The sequence below is a fragment of the Hippoglossus stenolepis genome, chromosome 18, assembly GCF_022539355.2.
Source record: "Hippoglossus stenolepis isolate QCI-W04-F060 chromosome 18, HSTE1.2, whole genome shotgun sequence".
In the NCBI taxonomy this organism is placed as follows: domain Eukaryota; kingdom Metazoa; phylum Chordata; class Actinopteri; order Pleuronectiformes; family Pleuronectidae; genus Hippoglossus; species Hippoglossus stenolepis.
In genome coordinates, this window is record NC_061500.1 from 9380432 (window position 1) to 9401473 (window position 21042).

The following is a 21042-nucleotide window of genomic DNA, read 5'->3' on the forward strand; positions in this document are numbered from 1 at the left end:
AATAAGGTGGATGGTTATCAGAGAGGAATGAGGACGCAGGTGCTGACACCATCGGTACAGGACAGGTGTCTTAACATGTCTCCCTGTGCTCACTAAGCTTCTGTCTTAAATAAAGACATAACCGAGGCTGTGGCTGAAATCACTCTCTACTCACTGAATACTGAGTTTGCTATTTTGTAGTGCTTCCGAATGTTGAGCGAGAATTTTAGTTACCCTACACAGTGGACTCATTGTATCCCACAATGCATCATGAAAAGTAGTTTAGAACCGAAGGTCACTTACCGAGCACCACATACCATCATGCATTGCGCTCATCTGAATGAAAGAACTAGATTGACCTCTAACCAGGCATACCTCTTATTTCTAGATTCATATGAGGTCACGATGACCTTTGACCAGTGAACTGATCAAATTATCAAAATGTGAAGAAATTCCCTGAAAAGCAGACTTGAGATTTCTGTTCAAGAGACCAAAAGAGATGAATAACGGCAAACGGCAAAAAGCCTTGATGGAAAAGAGATAGAAGTTGGAGCAGACACTTAACATTTTCTATTTATTCATGTGGAAAAATACCGAGCACAATATGTACTGACCATCCTTGACAAGAAATGTTTTAATTGTGCGGCAACGGTGCCGAGAAAATTACCCGAGCGGTGTCTAAAAGTGTCCATGGAACCCCCGACACAGAAGATAGAGAGGACTAAATAAGTGAGTGATTTTGAACACAACTCTTGTCACAACAGGAGAAAGTATATTAAAGAGCACAGGTTGACGTTATATGCTTATATTTGTTTTTGGCGTCAGAATCAATGGTCATCATCTTTTTTTTTTTGACCAAGTTGTTAACATTTTCTTTAAGTGGTCAGTTTAAGCTGATTTCATGGTTCCTGCAACAACACGGGGTTGATTGTGACAAGCACAGAAAAATAATCCACCTCATAGAAAGTCAAGAAGAAAAATGCAAATGAGCAACTGTCCCTTTAAGTAATAAACATGAACTAAAGGTCGACTGTGTTAAGTGCTCGCGCTGCGGTTGATATTTCCCAAAATCCTATTTTTCACACCGATGTTTTTTTTTTATGTAAATTCGAGTTCATGATATTCAAAAACAAACACTTGAGTTCTCGTTGTTTTTGAACATTCAAACCGAAAAAATAATGAGCTGAATAATGAATAAGCTACTGTTCTGTGTGAATCGTCGGTGAATGAGCTGGAATCAGGCGGCTCCCTCCCCTGTCTCTCCCTTCATTCACGCCACACTGTCAGTGGTCTCGTCAATCTGCAGCTGCTGCTTGTGATAAGGCCGCCCCACTGAGCTGGGACCTTATAAACGGACACACGCTGAACCACCGTCACACACACACACACACACACACACACACACACACACACACACACACACACTATCAAAGACACACGGGTGACGTTTTTTGTTCCATCTTCCTCTCTCTCCCTCTGCCTCAGCTCCGTCCAGTTCAATTAATCTCAAGTCAACAGATGCTTATCTGTACGAGGCACATTCCTGAGGAACAATCACAATCAAATAAAGGGAGATTAGTTATCTACAGTTTTTATTTCCCATGTTTCGCCTCCTTCTAATGAAAAGGAAAAAAAAAAGAAAAATGCCACTTAAAATTCACATCGACTTCAAGACGATGAGGATTTTCCAAAACAAGTCAAGTCTTATTTCCTCTCTTTCGTTTACCCTTCTTGAGAACATGAGAGAGCCTAGTGACGGTTCTTGTGGCCAAGCCGTGACCACTAAAGGGGCTTAAGTCTGAGTCACCGTCTCACTCCTCTCCTCTCTCGGGCTCTTCCTCTAACCCACCTGTCAAGATTAAGTTTGTGGGCCAACATCCTCCAGTCGTTGCCCCTGGTCGCTGGTGCGTCCAGGCTGCCACACAGCTTCTGCCGGATGGACACGGGGATGCGGAAGGCGTTGGGCCCCACGAGTGTGGTGATGTTACTGGCGGGGTCCAGCAGGGACGTGTCAATGCTCTGGGAATCCTTCAAGACAGAGGGAGATGGAGAGAGAGAGTGAGGATGAGGTGGAAGGAGAAACATGGGCTGTAGCAGTGGTTCATTTATTCAGGCTACAGGGGGCATGAACATTATTTAACATCGTCTAACAAAACGAAACATAATGTAGCACAAATGGATTTGTTGCACAGCAAATTTCTGCTTCTGGGTTCTATAAAAAAAAACCAGTGAAAAATCATTCATTTCATTGCCATCCATTTATTGATGCGAGCTGAGTGATTTTCAAATATGTTGCATCTGCAGGATTAAGTGCTGCAGGTCTGGCTACAGAGACGAGAGCAAGACCCGGAGACAAATGAACCGAGGCCAGGCGGGGACACGGCTCCGCACTGCATGTACTGTAATTCATCTCATTACCGAGCACAAAGCCCGAGTGCTCCACCATCCCTCAAGCTCTATTCTCCTGGCCAGATGGCCTTTGTGAAGCAAGAACAGCCCGACTGCCGGGTGATTATTCCCCCTCCGCTCCTCGCCGGTCTGTCATACACAGACCTGCATGAGGGCTGCAGGGGTCGAGACTTCCTATCTTCCACCCTGTGGGTCTTTAGCTGCTTTCAGACATGCACCGAGCTCCGGATATTCTCCTGATATTAACCTGGAGGGGCTACACTTGAGAATGTCCGAGTCACTTCATTCTGTGGGAGTGAGCCCATGTGAGAATACAGGATGATGTCCTGTGACTTCAACGTGAGCGATTGGTCGCATTGATGGCATTTCCACAGATACACACAGTTGCAAAACTGAGGAAAAAACAACAAAAGAACACAAATATCTACATGATAGAAACCAGGAGCCATGCACGTAGAAGACTGAGAGAAAGATGTCAACTTTAAAAGACAATGAGATTCGAGAGCTTTTGCAGATAAGGGACGTCTTTGGTGTCGATGTGCTGTAAATAAAAACACGTGATTTCGCGAGCGGAATTTATACGTCATGCCCTGCCTCCTTCTGCTTGCTCTACCAAGACGCCACCCCTCGCTTCAATGCTTCCTGTTGATGTGAACACACGTCTGATTTTGAACCCCATGCTGGGTTCTTCATTTGTGAAAGGCAAACTGTGGAAAATGTTCGGACAATTGGGTTCTTGTCTAAAAAAGAGCGAAAAGTGGTAAGTGGAGGAAATGTGGCATCTCTGAATGCAAAATTGAGGTGACAGGAGGGTTCAAAGGTCACACTAATCTTTCAAGACTCTGGTGATGCAAAAAGTCCCAACACAAGCCATCTCAGAAAAAAATCTTCAGCAGTAACTATCTTTGTAGTTCAATGCTTCCAAAGTTCCATCACCACTGACGAGTAGCAGACTTCAATAACTTCACAAAGCATTGAACTACAGCCAGGTTTATCACTTTCTTGGGTCCCCTGGAAACATTTCCATTTGCATTTTGCAGCCTGTATTTGCATGGGTTTTGATTTTTTGCAGCGCACGTCAAATCGATGAAAAGGTTTTCTTAATTTGCATGTGTTTTCTATTTGCATGTGTCTTCCTAATTTGCAGTGCGTTGAGCTCCCTCGGCCGCCGTAAAAGTCACTGCAGGTGTGAATGTTGTTTGTCTCTGTCGCCTTTCGCTCCCCCCTTCACCCTCAGAGGGGTATGTGGTATAGAGAATGGACAGACAAATAGACGGAAGAGCTAATTGCGAGACCTCACCTCTGACAGTGTAGTGTCCAGCTGAAAAATCTGTCCTTCCCCCTCCACTTGCCGCACGCAGATCTTACAGGCCAGGTCCACCGTGCAGGAGGAGAACCGCTCCAGGGTGAAGCAGCAGTGGAGGTTCCTCTGTGAGCCGCTCCACACTTGCTGGAAGGAGAGCTCCTGCAAACAATCACGCCAGGAAGGCAGAGGACGTTACTTGGCTGCTCGGGGAGTTTGCGTGACACAGTTTAAAGCCTTCTTTTGAAGGAGCAGATTTACCTGATACTTGGCCAGCAGCTTGCTCTTCCACAGCGTGTGGGGGACGTCGTGGATGGAGAGTCTCAGATTGTGAGTGCTGTCTTTAAAGTTGAGAGTCTTTGGTTCGTCCAGCAGCTTCCCGCCCATCTGCTTCTCCATCTGCAGGACCTCCTGAACACACAAACACACACTTGGTTTAAAACAACTTTTACTTTTCTACTTTTGTGCTGCCATAACATTTACATTTTTTTCTGCAAATTTTCATATGAAATGTGATTTTGTTTTCACTTTCCCTCAGGCCTTTATGAATCTGCATGTGCCATCTGAAAGCAGCTTCGGTGTCCTTGCAGCAGGATCACTATCACTTCTCATTACCCATTCCCAAACTTAATAACCGTGTTCAATATCCCTGCTCGCTATAATAATCCTTCCTTATCTTTCCGCCACGTAGGTAGATGGAGGTATTAAACAGAAGTGAGGTGTGGAGACAACAGTGGAGTACATGGGGATAAATTTGGCTTATTTTGCGTTAGCGCACATCTTTCTAGCAGGAGCAGCTATTCAAATTCGAGCTCCTCTCTCCCCTCGTTGTGCAACGGCAACACAAAAGATTTGTCATTCAACCTCCCACACCTCATCTGCTCGCTGTGCCTACACAGCAAACATTAACAATTCAGGCAAAAACGACAAACGCAGAAAAAAACATCATTAACAAACAACACAAACACATCCAACTTCTGCTACACAACCTCCGCACAGTTACCTTGAGTGAGTCCTGCGTGTCGTCCAGGCAGTACACTCTGATGTGATACTCCATGCCGGGGCAGGTGACGGGGCCGAAGATGGCGAGCTTGAGGCGCTTGATGGTGGAGGCACTGAGAGTTTGGCCCACGAGGCAGTAGGTGCCCAGCGTCTCCGTCAGGATGTGGCAGGCCTCGTCATCCATCTGGATGTAGCACGGCGTGGTGAAGTTCTCTTCCCCGACCACGACCACATCCTACGGAACGGACAGAGAGAGAGAGAGAGAGAGAGAGAAAGACAAAGTGTGGGTGATAAAGCGCTTAAAGAGCCAGAAACAGGGTTTTGTCATAATTGTGTTGGAATAATGCCATTATGAAGTGGAAAAAGATGAAAACAAACAGGAACATGATTAATGGAATCTTTAAATAGACCAAATCTGTTATTCTGGCTCCGTCCCACCTACGTTTCTATGTAGGTTTACATTTGTCGGAAAGGAAGGCTGAAGTTTAACTAGTAGTCAAAGAGAGTAAAATCTGAATTCAATGCTACTTTCTGGGTCCCATTATCAAACTTTTGTTGTCCAACATTTCTTTTGATCCTTTTGTTTCATTCCTAGAAATGGGATTTGAATCTAAAACACTACAAAAAAGGACATTTCATGTATTAACGATTCAGTGGAGATGATCAGACTTATGATCAGTCTCCTACAACCCCACCCATTGTTCCCTGATTTAAATGTTTTGACACAGAGCAGAATGAAAGTTGACAAAAATTGATCTAGTGACTTAAAAACCTTTAAAGCTAGGGTTGGTAATCCTGGAAAATGGAAACGTTTTCAAGAGCCTGTTAAACTAAAGAAAAACGCAACCAACACATCCCATCCCATTGGCCCTCGTGGAAGCCACGCCCCCAAAACACATGAGCTACTAGAGGACGACTTTTCTGAGATTCGCTCGCTAACTTTTTTTGCAGACGACTTTATTTATTGATGGCTATCAGGACGTGAAGAGGATTTCAACGAATGAGATAAAAAGTGTTTCAGAAACAACTTCCTAGCTCTATGGGAAATCAGTAGTTTTTGGCTGATGTGCGATAAAAAAAAAATACTGGTTTATGAAGCTTTTTCAATTCAGGGAATGGAAAGTGAACTGAATTTAAATGTCGCTTTAACAAAGAAAGTACAACCAGGGGTCGTGGCCTCCTCGCATAAGCTGTGTCCCTTAGATATTACACGTAGTATGTGTGTATTACTAATGTCTGACACCGTGCCATCGTGTATGTGAGGTAATGGAAGAGTGAGTAACAAGGCCATTTGCAGTTGACCCTTGTAAAAGGCACTAATGCCGGGACATATTTCTCTTTAATTAAGACTGTCGGGTCGGTTTGGGGCTCATGTGACCCTCTCTCTCTCTCTCCCCCTCTCTCTCTCTCTCTCCATCTCTCTTGATCTCGCTTGCTCTCGCTCGCTCTGCGTCTTCCCCCTCTCTAATCCAAACACTCCTGTGAGCAGCGCATTGGCATTAATTCAGCCTATTATGAGAGACAGAAGAGGAATTACAGTATTTTATTGTGAGCTAGGCCGTTTAACAGCAGTATTATGGCTGATCATTAGACTCTTTAACTGCTCCTGGGGAAATGGCACTGGGGCTCCTTATTGGGGGCATAATTAGAAAACACAGTGGAAAAGTAAGCTTTCGCTTTCATACACATGTACACCGACCAACACAAACAAACAAACACACACACTTGCTCGCACACGCTCACACACAGCGTAATATATTCACAAATTTCTGACTGCAGTCATCAGCTGATTTTTTTTTTTTCTTTCCTCAGAGGCGCAGGAGGATAAATCTCTGTTTGGAGTTACTGAAGCAGAAAGTCCCACATGTTCCTCATTATTTGACCTCATGTCTTCATCATCATCGCGGCGCCATGTTTTTTGAACGACACCTCGTGTGCACGTGTGACTTGATGACTCTAATATCCATGAATTACTTCGAAAGGAGCTCATCTCTCCTGTTTTCCGCCGCGCTGATGAATACACGTCTTGACGGGGCATGTCGCACGCAGCGATGTGTCACACGTGCGCCACGAAAGCTGGCCCTCGGCGGGAAGAGGAGCTCATATAAAAGGTGTGGCAATCGACCTTGCCACGGGGCTCTCCCACACACAGCCAGAGACGGAAGTGTTCCTCTTAAACATTCTTTATTAATCAAATAACATAAATTCACACTATAAACGTAAAGCGGACTGGCTTTGCAGCCCAGTCCTCCACTCAGTGTCTGGGAGTCTCTGGAGCCTCAGTCTTTCTGAGCTCCTTCCTGTGTTCTGAGTCCTGAGGCAGCTCACACGCTGCCTTTTAAGCATGAGGACCAATCAGCTAACAGCTCTCACCTGTGCTGATTGATCCTCTATAGCAGGTGAGGGTGCTCTCCCAGCCCCCTCACCTCCACATACCTCCATCGCAAATTTCAGGCCAGGGATTTATCCCGGCCTGACCTACTCCCCCCCCCAACGGACCAGGAGAGGAAGCCCATCCCCTGCGGCTCTCCGGAGGTCGAGCAGGTGGGCGACGACGTACGCAGCGTCTCTCCGGAGGCCGGCCCGGTGGGCGACGCCGCCCGGGCGCCCCGGCAAAAGGTACCGGGCCTGCCGGCGTCGGCCTCTCCGCCGACAGGGGACCTGGGACAGGGGCTGCAGGCGTCGGTCTCTCCGCCGACGCAGGAACTGCAGGGGACGCTGGCTGTACCGCCAGCCTGGGTGCGGGGACAGGGGACGCTGGCTTCACCGCCAGCCTGGGTGCGGGGACAGGGGACGCTGGCTTCACCGCCAGCCTGGGTGCGGGACAGGGACGCTGGCTTCACCGCCAGCCTGGGTGCGGGGACAGGGGACGCTGGCTTCACCGCCAGCCTGGGTCCGGGCCCGGGACGCTGGCTTCACCGCCAGTCTGGGTCCGGGGCCCGGGGACGCTGGCTTCACCGCCAGTCTGGGTGCCGGAACAGGGGACGCCGGCTTCACCACCAGCCTAGGTGCAGGGACAGGGGGCGCCGGCTTCACCGCCAGCCTAGGTGCAGGGACAGGGGACGCTGGCTTCACCGCCAGCCTGGGTGCAGGGACAGGGGACGCTGGCTTCACCGCCAGCCTAGGTGCAGGGACAGGGGACGCTGGCTTCACCGCCAGTCTGGGTCCGGGGCCGGGGACGCTGGCTTCACCGCCAGTCTGGGTCCGGGGCCCGGGGACGCTGGCTCCGCCAGTCTGGGTGCCTGAACAGGGCACGCTGGCTTCACCGCCAGCCTAGGTGCAGGGACAGGGGACGCTGGCTTCACCGCCAGCCTGGGTGCAGGGACAGGGGGCGCCGGCTTCACCGCCAGCCTAGGTGCAGGGACAGGGGACGCTGGCTTCACCGCCAGCCTGGGTGCAGGGACAGGGGACGCTGGCTTCACCACCAGCCTAGGTGCAGGGACAGGGGACGTCGTCTTCACCGCCGACCTTGGTGCGGGTAGGGATGCTGGCTTTACCGCCAGCCTTGGTGCAGGGGCCGGAAGGGGGTTGGAGACCGGAGCATCCGTCGACGTCATCGCCTCCATCTTCACCTGCCTCAGGAGCGCCTCCAGCTCTTGCCTGGTCCTCGCGCTCTCCTCCCGGTACGCAGTCACCAGGTCCCCCATCCTCGGTACCAGTTCCCATACCGCCTGCTGGTCCACGTCTGTGGCCGTGTGGAGCCCCACGTTGGGCGCCAGTGTGGCAATCGACCTTGCCACGGGGCTCTCCCACACACAGCCAGAGACGGAAGTGTTCCTCTTAAACATTCTTTATTAATCAAATAACATAAATTCACACTATAAACGTAAAGCGGACTGGCTTTGCAGCCCAGTCCTCCACTCAGTGTCTGGGAGTCTCTGGAGCCTCAGTCTTTCTGAGCTCCTTCCTGTGTTCTGAGTCCTGAGGCAGCTCACACGCTGCCTTTTAAGCATGAGGACCAATCAGCTAACAGCTCTCACCTGTGCTGATTGATCCTCTATAGCAGGTGAGGTGCTCTCCAGCCCCTCACCTCCACAAAAGGAAGCTGCCATCACCTTGGATATTGCCGTCTGCACTTCTGACAGGTCAGAGATGTAATCAATAGTTATTTCTTCCTGAAAATTATTTAGTTTACACCGAGCTTTATTGGCTGCCCCCGAGTAATTCATCAATGTCAGAAAAAGGTATGTGGGGCCTGTCTGGCGGCTCTTCCTGCGCCATAAGTCATATCGTCACATCGGCAGTGGAGATAGTGCAAAGACTTCCTGGGAATGATGTTACCGAGCTGGATTCTCAATATGTACATTTCACCAGATATCCTCAACAAATAAAGCCCTCTTTAAATTGCTACCTCATAATTTAGGCTATAATCTTACAGTATATAGACTTAAATCCCAATTTACAGGAGAACTAGAATTTTACACACTCATAGATATCAGTCAACTAAATATGCCAGCTTTTTTTTCATCGAGATTCGTCAATTATTCCCTGGGAAATTGGTGAAAATGTAAAAAAGAAAAAGGAGGAAAAATGTTCTTGGATCTATTCTCTGATTTGGGTCCACACCAAAAAATGTAATTGGTTTTTCCCTGACCCATTTCCCATGTTTCCACCGAGTTTCATAGAAATCTGTTTGGTTGTTTTTGTGTAATCTTTCTTACAAATAAACCAACAAACAGAAAAGGGGTGAAAACATAATCTCCTTTGCAGACGTGAAGATATGTTCGTTTCTCTACTGTTTTTCATTCTGCTCGGGCTGCTATGCAAATTATTAAGTTTAATTTCTTCATATTTATATATTTCCAGCAGCTTTCCTTTTAAAAAGGTCTCAACAAACTCCTGCCTGTAAAAAAAAATCATTAAATTCCACATTGAAGTAAAACTGTACTCAGGGACGCTCTCCTGACGGGTGAGATGAAGTTGCCAGAAACAAGGTTTGCCGTGTTATTAGCTGGGGTCTGGAGGACTGGACCATTTCTGACAAGTTTAAAGCCATTTTTGTAATAAAAGGTGGAGGCACGCTTTCTCTACAAATTATTTCCTTGTGGTAAATCGTCTGTTTCTGTGTGTGTGTGTGTGAGAGAGAGAGACACACCAGAAAAGGGAATAAGGGAAGAAGAGAGGGCAAAGTCACAGTGCTGCCCTCAGCGACTCAACTTATCTTCATCATCAGCCCTGTTAATGATGGAGCCTGCAGGCACAAGGCTTCCAAAAAACAGACAGATACACACAAACAAAAATAGGCATTCATAAAACAGTCCTGGGGAAAAAAACAGTCCCAGCCTGTCCCCTGCTATCAGAGGGTTACTGTTCCAGCACCTGTTACAAAAGGGGGTTTCCTTTTTCACAATAACTTTGCCGAGTTGAATCAAATGCAGCGTGGATTATCAAATAATACAGTGAATCTGCTTGACTGTCACACTGGCACATTTTCTAATTCATGGTGATAGACACTGGAGTCTTTCTGCAGTTTTCATCACGCATCCCACATCTCACCTCCCACTGGTTGTGCGGCGACTGGTTCTTGAGCTGGATCAGCCAGTCCTGTTGGCCGTCGAACACGGCGCAGTGGTGCATGGTGATGATGACGGGCCGAGTCAACAGGGCCCCGGGTGGCCCGCAGCTCACCACGGGGCCCAGCACAGTTTGACCATCATCCACCGCGGGCCTGGAGGTGCACAGAGAATAACACACTTACACATGCACGCAGAATAAGATGCCGTTTAGTGATGATGTGACAGTAGCCTTGGCGTGTGTGAGAGCTGACAGGGGTAAACACGGCTCTGGGGCGTGGATGTGGCAGGCGGCGCCGCGTACCTCATGTTGTCCTTCCTCTGAACCGTCACATACATCTCATATAGTCTGCCCTGAGGAATGGCCCCCGCTGGAATTAGCAGGCTCACCCCTGGGGAGAACGAGAAACAGAGAGAGACAAAAACAGGCAGATGTAAGAAAAAAAACTGGGGGATATAAGAGTTGTGAAATGTCAGGTAGACTCGAGAAGGCTTCACTGCTGCTTGTGCTGTCGATACATGTCATCAATCTCAGTTTAATTGTTATTTTGGCAATTATTTCAGTCAATGAGATCATAGAGAAAAACATCAGGCCAGGATAATAACAAGAAATCTAAATATTTGTACGATATATTATAAATACTAGAATGACTCTCTGCCAAAGACCAACAGTCCCCTTATGAAACCGTTACGTTTACAAGATCCAGATTTTCATTTGGATCTGCACCAAATTGCACACACTCATAAATATCAGCTCACTCAACCTGCATTTGTTTATTCATCTAAATCCATAAATTATTCCCTGAGAAATCTAAATAATCAATAAATCCAAATATTGAAAAATCTCAGAATACTAAAGAACGTGAACGTAGTTTTTGCGTTATCTTGCTCTTACAAACAAAGCAGCAAATAAACGGACAGGAGTGAAAACAAAACCTCCTCGATGGAGATAATTATTTATTTCGAGTAAAGGGGAAAGTCCTCTGAAACAATTGGACCCCAAGGCTCACACGGTGAATCTCAGTTACAAACCCACTGAGATATTCAATATAAAAGCTCCTTAATGCTTTAATGTTTCATGACTGTATTTGTAACGTGCATTTCTTAATGTAGTACAACACCAGTAAAGAGCAGTTAAAGCCTCAGCGAGAAGTAATAATTATTTTTCTTAGAGAAAAAAACAGTAATAATCCGAACTCCCCCTCGGTCCCACACATAAAAACTCTGGCACTTTACTGCCTGTTCCCTGATGATGTGACATTTCATTTCTAGAATCAATGCTCTCCCTCCTCGTCACACAATCCTCATATTGCTGCAGCCGGCGTGATTTACATTTTTCCATCTCAGATTGATTTGATATGTCCTGTCCGATATGTATTTTAGGAGCCCACCCCCCACCACCCCCCACATTCCCTCATGCACACGCACACACACACAGAGTTTCCTGTCTGGAGAGGGTTTCTCAGATCAGCTCATTGATTTCCCATGTCCTTGTACTGAAGTTTTCAAAAAGGTAACAGACAGATTCCCTTGCTAGGTAGCAACATCACAACTCTGCACCGGGGACGTCTCGCTCGCTGCCACTCTCCCTCGCAGCGAAGCTCCAAAAGAGATCGGAAATGCATTTTAAACATGCAAAATACCAAACAGCCGCACTGCCACTGCCACCAAATATTTCATTACCCAGACACATGAACGGATCAAATATCAAATGTGCTCTTTCCTCTCCCTATGTAACACGATGAGGTGGCCGAGCGCAAGCAGCAGCAGCTGAGATTTTTTTTTTTACTGGAATTAATACAAAAAAATGGGAAAAAAACTTCAGAAACCTAAGAAGTCGGTGTATCCTTTAATGTCGCTGCGAGTTTGTCTGAGCCTGTCAACACGCATCTGTGGCGTGTTACAAGCAGCCCGCGTGGTTTTGATGTGAGGATAGCGTGGCTAATGTAAGCCGACTGAAACAGTACACCTCTGCTCCACACACACACACACACACACACACCTAAAGGTATCCATCAGCTCTTTCTGTGTGCGGTCAATATGCTGATGGGTCACATATGGTTTTGCGTATATTGTTTCAAAGCCGTGTCTCTGTGCGTTACTGTTACACTGGTGGACGTGGCAACATGCCGCAGTGCAGATCTCATACATGCAAGTTTACACTGTGCACATTCAATATCGGATTTTATTCCACGCACTGTTTTAGCACATGCATTTGATTCTGTTTATTATTGAATCGTCTTGTTTGACAAATGATACTTAAAAGGTGTTTTTCAGTAAAGCAAAACTATTTGAAGTTGTAATCTGTCCTTATCTCCATTATTTACTGAGCAGGTAACAATCTACAAACTGATCAAACAAACTAAACCTTCTTGGAAACGTGTCTAAACCTTATCAAACACAAGGTAGGCCGTGTTGTGAAGGGCGGGGAACAGTCGTCCATGCTTTTGTTGCCTCTTGGCTGGATTATTGTAATTCCCTGCATGTGGTGTTGACCCTGACCTATTCACGCTTTAACAGCAAAGGTGACCAGGTTATTGGCACCAGGTTTTCTGTTGCTGCTTCCAGGCTTCTTCCTTCCCACGTGAACTTGTTACCTTTCCTACCATTGATAGGTTTTAAATCAATCTTTTAGCCACCATCCTTTTTCTTTATCTTGCATTTATTCATTCTGAGATTCTGTTTATTTATTTCCATCTGCATTGATTTTTTTCCCTACTACTGCTTTATTTATATATACCTAATGTGCTAATTCATCTGCTGCCATTTGGGTCAACTCCTGTTGTTTTTAAAAGTGCTATAAGAAGCTAGTGCACCCGGCCAAGAAATAGTCTGGAAAGTCAGTCAAAATGTTTTCACTTCTTTAAAATGACCTCACTCTGTATGGTCTGACTGAAAATGGTCCCCACAAAGACAGAAGTACACACACACTCTGTCTGGCTCTCTCTCCCTCACACACAATGACATATTCTTACATGTAATGTGGAACCCACTGAGAAGATGAAAAACCCGCGGCTCCATTTACAACAGACAAAAGACGGCTAATGAGTTTTAAGATGAACTACGAGAGAATGTGCAGGAACTAGCAGATCCCTCTTCCATGAATCACAACTCATTTATTCCTCTGTTCAACTATGTTCTTTTCTCGCATATTTTCAGACGTGCAACCCGGATGCCTGTTTAAAAAATATGAATATGAAACAAATGACACAACAAAAACACGAAGACAATTCCTCTCATCGCCTGGTAGCGTACCTGAGTTGGGCACAATGAGGTGCCCCCCCTGGGAGCTGAAGGAGCCCAGAGCGCTGCAGGACGGATCCCTGGTGCGGAGCAGCGTCTGGGTCTGCGTACGACGACCCATCGTGCTGTCGCTGTTGTCCAGGAGGCAGTGCGGCAGCTTAGGGGACAGTTTGGAGGAGAACTCCCCTCCCAGGTCGTCCTGTGGAGTCACTAATCCCGAGGAGTTGTACACCTTAATCTTCAGGTTGGGGAGCGGGTCGAGCAGAGGGGAGTTGGTCATGGGGATTTTGTCGGCCACATCATGGAGGGCATAGACGGGGCCGCGGTACATGGCAGCTGCTGATGTCAGGTCAGGGGCCGCTGTCAGGAGCTCAGCTGGAAAGGAAAATGGACATCAGTCAAGCAGAGTAAATGTTCTAGTGATCACCAACTCGTTCTGTAAAATGCGGAACACTTGAAACCAAAATAACAACGAGGAAACGAAGTGTTGGCAGCAATCAGCGAGACGGCAGCCTGGCTTTACTCATTTTGTTTTTCACTCTATAGGGAAGTCCACTTCACCACCCGGAAAAATCAGTCAGTCGGCAAAGGTATGGGCGCAGCTGTGATTCATCAGCGACAGATGGCGTCGCTAACACTCGGTTTACCCGGTAGGTACGAGTCTGAATGTTCAATAGCCGGACTGAGTGGGTGGAGCGAGGGCAGCGGGAGCTCTCTCCGTCCTCCAGCTTCTCCGACAACACTTAGTTTCTAAACGAGGCCGATGTCAATGAAAGTAGGAAAAAAAGTTGTTTTCGGAGATGAGAGAGGAGGCAGAATAATGAGTCACTGTCTTCACCATCACGGCTGGTGGTAGTATTTTTGTCCATGACCACCTTGTTTACACTACATGGGGTTTGATGTATATTCAGATACTGTTTATAGTCATCAGATTTTTGCAGTAAAAAAAAAGTAAAAATCGTTTTTAATCGTTTTAATCGTTTTTTACCTGTTTAATCAAGGTAAATTAAGCATATTAATTATTACATATGTGTGTATGTGCTTGTGAAACCTTTCTTAATTGGCTTGGTGCTGGATTTGCAAATATATACGAGAGAACAAGCGCTTTTATTCAAGATTTTGGCTTTAAATCCCAATTGAACGTTTGCTACCCAAGTTATTATTCATGGGAAGCATCCTTTTGAATGTTACAGTACAAATTCTGCCTTCCCTTCTATTCTATTTGTATATTTTGTATTCTTTTTTCCCCAATCCCCACTCTATTTACGACACAGTCCCTGTGATCTGCGTGTTTCCCTGCTGTCTTGTTGCCCAGCTCGCTGCCACCTCTCCTCTTCCCTGCGGTCTCACTTTTAAGTTCCGCATCATCAGCCCAAATCTAATTACAGTTTAATATGCGACATACAGAGTGGCCTTATTACGGCTTAATTACGGAGCATAGGCATCACACCGACGTGCATTTTAATAGTTTTGACCGCACAAGCATGCTGCCTGTGTTTCCTACAGTCCTACAGTCACAGAGGCAACGCGGAGGCATGTAACACACACGTGCTTCCAGAGCCTGAGTGTCATCACGTTAATGCTATGGATGCTCAAGTGAGACTGAAAACTGTTTGTAGCACTGAACATTGAAAACAGGAGCAGGTCCAATGTGTGGACAGATTAGTCATGTACTTTATTTATTCTTTAATCAGATATGAATCATGAATTTACTTATTTAGTTTAGCTTTTTTATTTAGTGTTAAAAAGGCTTTTTAGAGAAAGATGTTTAAAAATATTTTAGCATCTGTTGCCTCATGAAACTCAAGTGATGTATTATAATTATCAAGTATTTGACATTTGTTAAATGTTGCCCAGGTAGGATGAGACCATATGGCAAAAAAATTATATCAAGATAAAAATGTGCATGTCAGTCGATATCCATTGTCATCACGATAAATGTCACGTGATTATTTTTTTTAAGTTTAAAGTTACGTTTGCCAAATAGCAAAACATTTTACAAATCTGAGGTAGATCACCTATGTGTTATCTCACCTCACTGTGATTGCACGATGCATAGGAGATAAATCAATATATATATATATATATATACTTGACCTTTATTATATTGCTATTGATTAATATTATATTGCTATAGTTATTAATATCGTTTTATTGCCCGGCCCTAGAGGGATCAGCTGTTCACTAGCTGACTCACAGGTGATGTAAAAGCCACTCGAACCCCCACAAGCAAGGCAAACACATCTCATGTTATATCACATCTCTCCTGTACCACACCTTTACGGGACGTCTTGATGCTGACTGGCTGGAAGCCGCCGTTCAGGGCGGAGGAATCGATGATGTCGGAGTCGAAGTCCCGGTGGTTCTTCCTGTAGATGAAGAGCGCCACGACCACAGAGATGACCAGGCACATGATCACCGCTATGACAATACCCACGTACAGAGCTACGTCGTCTGTACTGGGGGCCACTGGAGGAGGAGGAAGAGGAGGAGGAGGAAGAGGGTCGAGGGGTGGCATAGGAACAGAGACAAAACACAAGAGAAAAAAAAAATATTATATTTTAAGATCTCATAGGGTTTTATCAACAGTGTTAACCCTTCTTTATTAGTATGCAGGAGTTGTGATAAAGACTAATATCCTGGTTTAAGATTGAGCCGGATATTAATAACCATCTATTGGGAAAATAAGTGCTGACCTGCTGTGGCAATCAGTCTGTGTGTTGACGGAATAAAACGGGACATTCCTAATTGTCAAAAGTAAAAAGGCATAATGATGCATATGTCGTAAATTGCTTTGGGTCATTTTCACCTTTAGCTTTGACATTCAACGTTGAATCGACTTTATTTTGAAAAGTGCACACAAACGCTCAAACACACACAGACACACACAGCTCCCACTCACAAACAGTCGTAACTTCTGCATCCATGTCAGTGACTCATGGTTAATATGTCTCGTTAGAAGCTATATATTGTGTGTGTGTGTGTGTGTGTGTGTGTGTGTGTGTGTGTGTGTGTGTGTGTGTGTGTGTGTGTGTGTGTGTGTGTGTGTGTGTGTGTGCGCGCACAGTGCATGATCAAGGTAACGGTACGCAACAACATAAACCATAACGATGCTAATGATGCTAAACCCTGTGGACAATGGTACAATTAATAAGGAAGGCTCCTCCGGTGCAACCCAATGACACACTGTCCTAACAAGCAGGCTCAGAAGCCAGATCCAAAGTTCTGAAGACGGAGATATAGACGTTTTTCATCTTTAAATTACCGTGGTCTGTGTTGGAGCTCAGAGTCTGTCTCCGGCTTTGTTCTTACACAGTGCAGATACGATCTAGATTCTCAAATTGTCTTTCATCTCCCTCCCAGGGTCTTTCTGTCCACTTTCCAGCTGGAGAAACCTCTGTGATTACCAGGCCTGGCATGGGACGCGGCTGCTAGAGACGCAGACTCCGACAGGCACTCATTACAGATCAGACCTTTTAATGGATGCCTACTGACGGTTTGAACTCTCGGTGGCGTTCGGTAAGAAAAATGTCCTTCGCCCGTCACCGAGCTGACAAATGGGGCGGGGGGACTCTCTTGTGAGGACATGTGTGAGCTTGTGTAGGGAAAAATACACACTGCACATGTCAGGGGAGTGAACAAAAAAGTTAAAAAAACAAAGTACAGTATGAGTATAGTAACCTAATAAGGGAATATTTCAGTTTTTGAGATGATTTGAGTATGCAAATGGCGCGGAACGTCCACCAGTAGATGGCAGCATCAGACATTAATCCCCGCACAGCACTTTGAGGACGTTCATGATGGCCAAGCATTTGTGTAAATTAGCCTTGTGTGTCTCAGCCGTGCAGATGGCACTCAATCTGTCTCCTGCACAAAGAAGGAGGAAGAGCAAGAGCAGAGTACTTCTGTGGCGAGCAAAAGACACAAGTTGTGTAATTTTTTTTAATCACACACTCGAGATAGTAAGTGCGTACTCTCCCTTTTCTCCGGTTATGACTCGATTTTTCCATGTAAATAGGCTTTTAAATGTGTTTTATCTGTGCATCTGTTTAAAATCCATTACATTTCATGCTTTTAGAGAATCCCTACTAAGCTGAAATTGGGTATGACCTTCCTAACAATGACATTATAAACACAGTGATTTAAAAAAAGTAGATCCTCTCTTATGTTTAAGATGTACTGAATGGCCGCAGTTAAATGGGGCGGGGGGAAGATTTAATGCTGCACAGTCATTTCAAAGAATATTTCCCTTCAGCTCCGAGGAAAGACGTGACCGGGAGTTCTATTTCCAGCCCTAACGGAGACATCAGACTAAGGAGGAGTGTCAAGATACATCCTCATATATGTTCGACCCCTCTAATCCTTCCTCTGGCACAGACACCAGCAGAAAACAGAGCTCGGCACCAATGATGAAAGTCAGGAAATGTAATTTCATTGTGCTCCCTCTGCCGAGCTCCCCTGCAGATATTTAACATATATCCCCCTCAGTTCGAACAATCTCCCGTCCACACTTTGATGATAAAGGCGGCAACCTGCTAAGTGTACGCATTCAAACGTATTGCTTAGATTAATACATCCTTTTGAACATGAGCCATTGTCGGGAAAGGGAAAAAAAGTACAAGAAGTGGAAATGGAAAAGGGATTATTGAACATTTCATTCTCTGTGAGATTTACAGAGCGAGGCGGAGATACAGAGACACAGGCCAAGTGTCGGGATGAAGTCCATGAGGAGCAACATGGTAAAGGGCAGTGTCAGGTCGGACTTACAGCGCGGTAACGTGGCTGTGATCAGGCGGCAGCCATGCTAGCAGAGAAACTTTATGAGAGAGGACAGCGTAGGAATGAAAAAAGAAAATCCACTGAGGTGGGATTTCGTACGGAAGAAAAACGAGGGAGTGACGAAACATACACGGACAAGAAAAGAACAACGGCAAACATGTATCTTCCTTCTGTTACAAAATCTTTTTCATAACAGAATGAAAATACATGTCGATTTATCTTTCCGTGCAAAAAACATTAAATGAAGCCATAGATTGGAGACAATCAAAGACGAGAACCAATGAAAGAAGGTATGCAAAATGACAAATGATAAAAATAAAAAACAACAACTCACATGAATTCCCCAAATCACTCTTGTCTTTTGCCTCTGAGGACTTCTGATAAAAGGAACCTTGAGGAGAGGAAGGGATGTGGAAGAGAGAGGGAGGGAGAGGGTAGGGGAGAGATGGTGGGAGACGGATGATGAAAATCAAATTTAAGCCAACAGAAAAACAAACTCAACAAATGAGACAGCAACAAACTCATGAGTAGGAGTAATGACACGGGGAAGTGATCTTTCTTGATTTGGCCCCCCTCCTCTCCAGATCTGTGCATAGCGTATAGAGATGGATGAGACGAGCAGGGGGGGGAACATGGAGGTTCTGTGAGGGAGTGGCGTGATCCATCAACTGGGCTTAGTGCCTCCGCCGCAGCAGCCGCGGCAGCAGCAGCAGCAGCAGGACTGATGCTGGCAGGTGAGGGGGAATGGAGGAGCTGATAAAGTGTGGGCTCCAGCAGAGTCAATAGAAGCTATGCAGCCTTGCATCTGTCACTCGAAGGCGGATGGAGAGGGTGGTGCGTGGAATAAAAGGAACAATTATGTTAGGAAAGAAAGGGATTGGAAAAAAGGGACAGAGATTTGGGGGAAAAATGCTTTTCAGGCCCAAATGGGGCTTCACTTGGCTTTGTTGTGGACAGTTAATATGTTGAATTGAAGAGGAGAGCGGGCTACGATGGCAGCCGGGGATGGCGCACTATAGTACACATAATATTCAGTCTCCCTGGGACATCCATAAACAACTATACAAACAATGAAGTCCTTATTGGAGAGGGGGAGAGCCACAGGCAGACAAGTGGAGCGACAGGAAAATCAATGGCTTGATAGATGGGGCTGGTGTGTACATGTAATCAGGCAACAGGGAGGCCGGGCCGGAGCAGGGGGAGGTGACTGTCAGGGTCAGTCTAACTGATGGCCCGTCCGAACCCATCCTGGAGAGTTTCTGTTCATCCTGACCGAGCCCTCTACAGCGGAGCGGGGTAAGAGCATGCTTCAGTGGGTGGGCTGCAAGGAGGAAACCTCCGAGAAAGACAAAATGATTCCTGTGCTGACAGCGCGGGGCCTCGGAGGAAAGGGGATGCGTACAGGAAATCACTGTCTGTGTTTGAGTCATAAATTATTTGAATATGGCAGGAACCCAACCTCTGGGAATCCGCTGTCGTCTGGCAGAACTGATGTCATCATTCCAAGAGCTACAAGTTAATTCGGGTATTTACTTCGAAATCCATACGACTGAAAATGATGATGCTATCAGTCTGCATTCGATCGAATCTTGTCGACCACTTGTAAGTAACTTCCTGTTGAGGTGAACCCTGGAGTCGGGATTCTCCGCTGTTTGCCTTTGCCGGGGTGTGTGCGTGCTCCTTCGTCCAGATCAATACGTCAAGACAATGTCAAGTCGGAAAGAGCAACTTACCAAACGCTGGGAAAACAACATCAGAATCAAAGAGGGAGTGCAAGTGTCAGAGTTGTGAAAGTGCAAGCTCTCCGTATCAATCTGTAGATACTTAACTTTGTGAAATCCAACCCCAAACTCCCCCCCACCCCCCGAATGTCTAAATGCGATGAACAAGCTACAAAGTAAATTACAACGCAACTCTTTCCTTTTTGATGCGGGTCGGCTGAGTTTTTTACAGCGCGCCTGCAAATGGAGAAACACCAGGAGCTCTGTTTCCAGCCCTGGTCATATCGCATTCCTCCGCCAGATTTCTGAGATGGATGGCAATTGAGATGATTTAAATAAATTCAAACAACCGAAAATGAGATCAAGCTGCAACGGAATCCACGGACACGTGTTTGCTCAGACCCCAGCGCTGCACTGGAGGGAGCAGCTCAGCGGTCCAAGGTGAGTTCAGATTGCACACAACTTCCATTCCCAATCATATTTGCTATAATGTGAGCTTTCAGATAATGGGCCGGTCTCCTAAATGCTAGTGGAAATGGTCATTAGCATTGACATAAGTGGCTTCACCCTCTTAGCTTCCAAAAAAAAATCAATCTCTGAAACGATCCTAAATCTATATCATTACGGCTTTATATTCTCTGCAAACTGGCCATCAATCCGGCAAGAAGTAATGCTTCTGCGATAGGCTGAGTTACGGAGGGCGTGCGGCGGGGGAGTGAATGTATGCTTGTGCCGCAGAGGGAAATAAAACAAGATGAATAAAGACGTTAAATGAAATCACCGCACGCTGAAGTCATAGTTTCCTGTCATTCCTCGGTACATATGTGAGTACAGTGCGGTGTGTGTTTACTTTGGACGGACGCATGCAGATCCCTCAGCCAGCTGCATTTAAGATGCGTATCGACTGCCAATGAGTGCATCATGTCAGCAGCGCGCTGTAGGTAGCAGTTTACAACCTCGCAGGGCAGAAAGGCTCAGATCAGCGGCACACAGTGACGACCAGCTGCATCAAATTGCAGACATCCAGCAGCAGAGTCCTTTCATATTGTTGGTGTCAGTGTCACAATCACCATCTGCAGCAGGTTATGCATAC

The 21042-nt window shown here is 46.1% G+C and overlaps 1 protein-coding gene across 3 annotated transcripts in view; it reads right to left on the minus strand.

Annotated features, from left to right (window-relative positions):
- Window positions 1-21042, minus strand: part of unc5cb (unc-5 netrin receptor Cb) — a 120650-nt gene that overhangs the window by 1376 nt on the left and 98232 nt on the right. For 2 of the 3 annotated variants that reach the window (XM_035184519.2, XM_035184517.2), the window contains 8 exons: window positions 15727-15918; window positions 13462-13824; window positions 10511-10598; window positions 10190-10361; window positions 4695-4928; window positions 3953-4102; window positions 3689-3853; window positions 1829-2007 (listed from right to left, as the gene is read on the minus strand). In XM_035184519.2, coding sequence (XP_035040410.1) covers window positions 1829-2007; window positions 3689-3853; window positions 3953-4102; window positions 4695-4928; window positions 10190-10361; window positions 10511-10598; window positions 13462-13824; window positions 15727-15918 — 1543 coding nt within the window. Of the gene's footprint in view, window positions 1-1828; window positions 2008-3688; window positions 3854-3952; window positions 4103-4694; window positions 4929-10189; window positions 10362-10510; window positions 10599-13461; window positions 13825-15726; window positions 15919-18562; window positions 18620-21042 lie in introns of all 3 variants that reach the window. The other variant, XM_035184516.2, reaches the window with a different exon arrangement.